At 45.2% G+C, this 7,241-nt stretch overlaps 1 protein-coding gene across 1 annotated transcript; it reads right to left on the reverse strand.

Annotated features, from left to right (window-relative positions):
- Positions 1-2,985: 2,985 nt before the first annotated feature.
- Positions 2,986-7,035, reverse strand: LOC309669394 (transmembrane protein 14C-like). The gene is made up of 4 exons (XM_082480044.1): positions 6,875-7,035; positions 6,322-6,423; positions 4,260-4,344; positions 2,986-4,019 (listed from the first exon to the last, which is right to left on the reverse strand). The coding sequence occupies exons 1-4, from the start codon at positions 6,948-6,950 to the stop codon at positions 3,962-3,964; spliced, it is 321 nt and encodes a 106-aa protein (XP_082336170.1). The 5' UTR covers positions 6,951-7,035; the 3' UTR covers positions 2,986-3,961.
- Between the last annotated feature and the right edge of the window lie 206 nt (positions 7,036-7,241).

Below are 7,241 nucleotides of genomic sequence, written 5' to 3' on the forward strand. Positions count from 1 at the left end.
TATTGTATAACACATATTGCCAAAACTACTGAGAAGTAGATTTCACTCAACATTTTTCTATAGATGGGTCTTCTATCATTGTACTCCTAAAACAATTGTTACAGTTGTTCGCCCAATGCAGTGTCCACTATTAGCAGATGCTTGCTTTCATGTACACAGGCAGCTAGAACTGGGGCTAAAGCAGAGCAGCACCACGCTGTCAGGTTACTAGGCTGGTTCCTTACCAGAATGGTGAGAGCGAAAGCACAGATTGGGCTTGGTGAAGAACACCATGCTCTCATACAAAGACTTCAGAACTCACTTGTACCTATGAATTATTTAGGGTCTGTAATGTGCAAATATTCATAACAGCAATGAGAACTTATCTCCTTGCAGCAGGACATAAGCAATCCACTGACAAATATTACACAGGGAAGGTCTAAAAACTTGGCCCATATATGGCTATAGAATGATACAGCAATATTGGGAAACAGCTAAACAAGTGCTGAATGCTAGACTTACCTCGCCAAACTGTAGTGAAACCTAAAAACTAGGTTCTACTAGATTAACTTATGACCAATTTTGGTTGAAGATCTGTGGAGATTTATATCTGTCCTGTCCAGGGAGTGTCACAGTGATATTTTAAGGAGCCTGAGTCACTGTAGTCTGTCAGTCATTTTAAAGGTGAGTTAGCCAAAAAGGCATAAATTATCAGTAAACTCCTGTTTTTAGATGTCTTTATCAGGTGATCAAACTAAGCTACAGAATTTGAATCAGCTATGTGAGGGAGGATATTGGGCTGTTCTTCAAAGATGTTGCTTTCTGATTTATATCTTAAAGGCCAACTTAGGTACCTGAAAACACAAACTTCAATAATGCAATACCTCACTCTATATATGCTCATTCGGTACTTTCCCTGGCTTCTATGCCAAGTTGTATAGTAAAATCCCACAAAGGACCTTGCTATGTACAATAAATTGGTTTTAGGATGTTGATCTAGGATACTTCTGTTAACAGCTGCACTTAGAATAGATGCTTTAGACTTAGTAGTTATATTAAACCTGCCATTTTAAAGTACAAAATGAGTATGTTCTTTAGAGATGTAAAGCTGTTCATGATTACTTTAAGCATTGTAAAAAAAGAAATGTATTTGTATGGCTTTTATAACTGCACATAAAAATTTAAATTCCTGTTGCTGACCTAATGTGCCATAATATTTGCTTTACATTAACTTACTGGAAGTCAGTTGAATCTACAATAGTTGTACAAAAAGTGAATTATTTCATTATGAAAATCACACCTAAAGAAAATGCCATTTTAATACCGGAACAGTTATATAGGGATGGGGATATCTGGTTAGTAATGCACTACAGACTTTAATTCAATTGCCCTTGGTCTAGGCTTAAGTATTTGTCATTCCCTTAGTACCACCAGATGGCCCTATGCTATTTAAATGCATCTTAATTGATCTGTAGACTATATTCGTAACTGGCTATGGCGATGAAGGACAGCCTCAGACTTTCTATAACAGGCATAAATGCATTGATTTTATAATTAAAAAATAATATAAATGAATCACTCATCTCCAGTACAAGATGCCATTGACTTAGTTAAAATCACAGTCTGGTCAAGGAATTAACTAATAACGTGTCTGTGTCCATAAGTCACCTACTACAGAAAAATAAACAGGTGCTATTTATGGCACTAAATATAGCTAGAAGAAACATGCTGTCCTTATCATATGCTAATGAACACTGAAACTGCTTTGACATAAGCCTAACAGCCTTTACTTGTCCATAATCAAAGCATGACAAGTGTTAAAAAATTGTTCTTGCAAACAGCAAGAAAAAACAGTAACAAGAGGCTAATAGGCTTTGTACAGTCATTGTAACTCAGATGCATTGATACACATTGAACCATTAGTGCAGAAATGCCATCCAATGCTTAAGAAATTTAGTATATGCTGATAAAGTTCCAAGGGGGTAAAAAGTATGTAAGGCTCACACTTTTCTCTCCTCCCTTCGTCTGGATTACTACTGTTTCTCCTGAACATGAAAAGTGGTAATGAGTTCTACCAGCAGTTCTCAATGCAAGCTACCGCTTTCCCAAAGCGTGTGAAACAGCAGCAAGTCTCAACACTGGTCTGAGAATTTAAAAGCTCGGCAATCCAATTCCCCGCTTTCTATTGCCTTTATTCCATTAAATAAGAAAATAAGGTAAATACTTATATAAATAAGTAAACACGGGTGAGCACTTGATGCTGAACTCTGCGGGATGATGACTAATGGCTCTAGGAAGGTGCCCTGAGTATAGTTCCCCCCCAAGAGAACTCACTGCCTGTGCTCCAGCCCGCTCTGACCCAGGCGGAGCGGCCTGGGGCCAGGCTGCCGAGACCTTCGTTGGAGCTGCGCTGCAGCTGTGCCTGTGCCTGGCTGCGTCCCTGCTGATCTGCACCCTGCTTGACCTGGCATCCTGGCTTGACCTCAGCCCTGCCTCATCACTGCACTGCTGGCAGAGCCTGCCCACTGCCACCCGACTAGCTCTGCGCCTCCAGCTCAGGCAGTTCCCGGTCACTGCTCTGCCTTGTTTTGCTGCGACAAGAAAGGAGGGGAGGAAGACCACAAGATGTCACCCTCCTGCCAAGGTACTAGCCTGGTATTCAGAGAACTCTGAGCAACTCCAGAGTCTGACCCATCTAATGGATCAATCCCGCTGCGTCCATCTCTCCCAGTACCAGTCACCAAAGAAGAAAGGTTGAGGAAATCGAAGCTCAGGATCTGTGCAGAAAGGGATGCAAGTTAAACAAGACCAGAAAAGGGATACGTTACCATGCATGTGTAGCTCCTAGGATTACTTCTGTATGGCAGGTTTATATTTAGAATTATTTCAGGCATCAAGGGAATTAACTGAGGAAAAAGACTGATGAACTGAGCCCTTCAGTCTTTAAATAAACTCTCATAGAGCATTTTTCAAATTTAAAATAGACGATTCAGAAAAAAAAATTACTTTAATAGAACACTTGTCGGAATACATGGTCTCTAGGCTTTTGTTCTCTACACCTCCCTCCAGTTCATGGGATTTTTGTATTTACAAGTCACTAGATTCAGGGAATGGAATAGAGATTATGTATACAATTCATGTTCACAAATATATCAGACTGCGGGAAAGGCAACAAAGTATCAACACAGATCAACGATTAAAGAAAAAAATAGTTGCGTAGAATGCAAAAGTGTGTAATAATAATTGGACGGTTTATTTAGAGTAACATTTTAATTCTCATGAAATGCAAAAGCTATGCCTACAATTCAGCATTATTATAAGCATATTTTTGATTTATGAATAACAGTCTGTAAAATGAATGACATTTAGCTGGGCACTTTTGCTCACAAGTCATTGCAAGTAACAGGTTTGCATTCACTGCATTACAGCAGAACCTCAACAGCCGGCTCTGCGATTGTGTTTCGTAGCACCAGGTTCTAACACGCAGTGCTGGGAGAACAAAGTCCCCAACTGACAAACGTCATGACCGGATAAACTGGCAAGGAAAAGGAGAACTAACATAATAAGCACATTTGTTATATTAATTACTAGTGACAAATTGGCAACTCCTCTCTCCTTGTTTTAGCGGTATAAATGATTTTAGAACAAGTCCAGATGTACATTTAAGCTTTAATCCTGCAACTGTCTGCACACAAGTGCCAAGAGGTCTTTAGCTTCTAGTTCTGCAGCTTACTGTAGGCAAACTAATGCTATACTCATATTTTCTTGCCTCACAGTGCAGAAAATGTTAAGACAAATACCATTTTGGAAGACATAACAAGGGCTCTCAATGTCGATCCTTTAAAAACACAACCCACACGTGTCAGGATATGAAAAATACAAAGCACAGACAGCAGTGCCTTTTCCACTTTTGTGTAGCACTTTTAGGCAGTTGCATTTTCAGGCTTCTCAATCACGTATCTCCAAGGGACTTGACGCAGACTTATGGCTTAAGAGGCTTTTCCATGATCTGCAGTCCAAGACGTCCAACCATCAGTAAACTGTTGAACAGAATAGTTGTTACAAAAAAAAAAAAAAAAACAAACGTGTGGAGGCAAAAATCCCATAAAGAACAAGAAGGAAGAAAACATTGACATGATTTCATTTAGCTGAACTCCAGCAGAATATTTCTGTTTTCACAGAACTTACCGCGTAACATTTTTAAAATAATACAATCCACGAATAAGTTAAATAAAATGCTTACTCAAAAATAGAGACAAGAACAAAAGACAGGCGAGTACCTGGCACCAGCAATTATCCCAGGCATTGCTTTTCTGGAGTTGTAAAATCTCATTCCCATAACAGCAGACAAGGTCCCAGATGCCACTGTTGAAAAGAAGCCCAGTCAGAACCATTTGAAACACAAACACCAGCGCAGCGCTGCAACTCTTGGACATTTGGCAGTGCCAACCAAACAGGCCTACGTCTACAGAGAGGAACGCCTCCCTCCTCTCCGCAAGGAAGTGTACGCACACATTCAACTTCTTTTTTGTTAAACGGTAGAGTTGTTGAAGGCTTCTCAGCACCTTTGGTGGACATGCTCCACTGCTGAGTAGAAGCGAGTAGATCTCATCAGGGTTGAGACCACTGTCCAATCGCCCACCACCTCCAATCCTCTGAGCAGACCGCTCGCCCTCTCTCAGTTTCTCCTGATTTGCAGAAGAATGATTATTCCCCTGACTACAGACAGGCTCCAAACTGCCGGAAAGCTGGGGCGGTGCCAAAGTTCACTATGTGGGAGGCAAATATTGTTACAGTTCCCATTTCTCTGTGACATTCTGAACTGGAAGGTAGCACTAAATTCTACAAATAGAAATAAAACCACCTACTTGAAAATACGCATTAGCAAACAGAAAGCAACCTTAGGGATCAAACTGACATTGTAAATGTTACTCCAAATTATTTAATCTCTAAGTCTGGAAAAAAAAATCCCATCAATTTTCACATAGAAGTTACATGGCCATTGTTTCTTTGAAGAAGAAAGGCAGGTGGAGGTGTTGTATACCTTTCTCTAAAGCTTCAAGCTTGCTTGCATCAGACAGGACAAAAGGTATTCTAAAGATATTCTGTCAAGGTTCTTTTTCTGGATTTCTATCCGTGATGTACTGTGACCAACCTAAAACTCAGCGGGAGCCACAACTGCACATCGCAGCGGGACTGAGGAGAAATGGATGAATAAAGAGTTGTCCTAGACTGGGACACAACACCGCTTTCAAGAGGTCCACCTGAAAGCGCTACATGCACCACATCAGGATATCAGCTGCTCATCTTTCTGTCATGACTCTGCTTAAAAACTCGTGCTGGAGATGCACAGCCACTCCTTGTGACACGCCAGAGTGGAAGAGACAGTTCCCAAATGGAAACTTTGCTTCACATCACACATTTACATTTCATTCCTTACTGACAAGGCAGTTTGGTCCTCTGCAGTATCTACCAGGGGTTTCATAAAGCCTTTCAGCACATTATGTGATCAAGTCCTATTGTTTTTAGATAGTCTTAAATCACTGTAATGCTACAGTGTCATAACACTAATAATACTATGGCATAGTTACAGAACTAGAAGGAACCTCAAGAGGTCATCTAGGGTAACCTAGTGCCCAAAGGCAAGATCAATTCCTGACAGATACTGGTTTAACCAGTTATTAAAGTCCTGCAGTGATGGAAGTCCCTGAGGTTCACCTGATCTCTTCCACTGGTTCATAATACTTTCCACTGTCATTTTATCTTTCTCCTTCACCTGAAGGGTTAACCGCAAGCTAAACCCACAACTTCTTGTCCCATCTACTGTAAGCAAGCAGAGTAGATTGTTGCCGCCTTTCTTTTACATACTTCAGACTGTTTCTTTCACAGCGTATGATGCATTAAAACACACACTGCTCTTCTGAGATGCCTGTGCAAACCGGTATTCCATAAAGCCACATACCGCTTGTCAAGAGTGCTCTCACTTCTGCAAAAATGCTTATTCCATGACCACAGGCTAAAAACACTGCTTCACAACCATTTTTCACGTACGTTTCTGTTGCCTACATTAGTTTAACATCGTATCTCATCTGGCAGAGAGGAGATAAGCATTTCTCACCAACTCTGGCTTCAAGGACAACCCAGGTTCCAGAACCAGGTACCATGCTCTTACACAAACACCTCCCGGCTGCGGGCGGGAGCTCCTACCACCACTTACAACATTTGTACAAATAAAAGGGCACAGATCAGATCAGCTGTAACGTGCTGGGGGGGGGGGGAAAGGTTACCATTCCCACTGCTACCAGTAACACTCAGCACTCGGCTGCCCAGCGAACTACTTACCGAGGGAAAGCCACACGTTCTTCGGATCTTTGGACTGCTGGTATGCGCCCAGTCCCGCTAAGCCACCGAAGAGAAGCCCGGCAGCCAGAGACGGGACGCTGCCTTGAATAAAACGAGAGATAAAGCAGTCAGTAAAAGCACACGTACAAAGCCGGACGGCAAACCAAACAAAAGCGCTTCCAAGTTTTCGTTACTAAAAAATACCGTGACCGAGATTTACGACCGAGAAGCTCTGCTGAGCTCAGCCGAGCGCCGTTTCCAACCCGCCAGGGTTCGGCAGGGCCGGCCGGAGTCACTCCCCGCCGCCCGGGCCGCTCAGAGGGCCGGCAGACACCCCGCCACCGCCCGGGGGGGAGGGAGCTGAGGTCGCCCCGGCAGCGACGCAGCCCTCCCTCCACAACTGCTCGGACACCCGCCGGACCCGAGGCCGAGGCCGAGGCCGAGGCCGGGGCCGGGCGGAGCGAAGGACTGCCTGCGGGCAGGACCGGGACACCGACACCCCCCCCCACCCCCCCCCGCCGCCGCCGCCGCCGCCGCCGCCGCCGCCACCGACCTGCCTTGGCGTAGCCGACGACGCCGCCCGCCGCCACCAGCGCCGCGTAGCCGAAGCCCAACCAGTCGTACTCCATCTGCGGGCAGCGGAGACCGCAGGACCCCCAGCTCCGACCTTGGGCCGCCCTCCCTTCCCCGCCGCGGCGCCGCCTCCCCCGCAGGTCCCGCCCGCCGGCGGTGACGGGCAACCCGGGGGGAGGCTCTGGCCTCGGCGGCCGCCCGCCGCCTTACCGGGCCCGGGCCCGGGCCCAGGCCGGGGGCCGGAGCGGGGAGCTGAGGCGGACGCGGGGGCAGCAGCGCCGCGGCCCCGGTGGGGCTGCTGGGGTGCGTGGGCTGCAGCGCGTCCCGGCCCCTGCGCTTCCAGGGGA

This window comes from Vanellus vanellus (assembly GCF_965231255.1).
Source record: "Vanellus vanellus genome assembly, chromosome: 2".
Lineage (NCBI taxonomy): Eukaryota > Metazoa > Chordata > Aves > Charadriiformes > Charadriidae > Vanellus > Vanellus vanellus.

Coding starts and splice junctions, on each gene's coding strand:
- LOC309669394 (XM_082480044.1), bottom strand. CDS start 6,950: ATGGAGTACGACTGGTTGGGCTTCGGCTACGCGGCGCTGGTGGCGGCG. Junction 6,424..6,874: donor CGTCGGCTACGCCAAGGCAG/GTCGGTGGCGGC, acceptor GTTTTATTCAAG/GCAGCGTCCCGTCTCTGGCT. Junction 4,020..4,259: donor GGGATAATTGCTGGTGCCAG/GTACTCGCCTGT, acceptor TCTGTTCAACAG/TTTACTGATGGTTGGACGTC.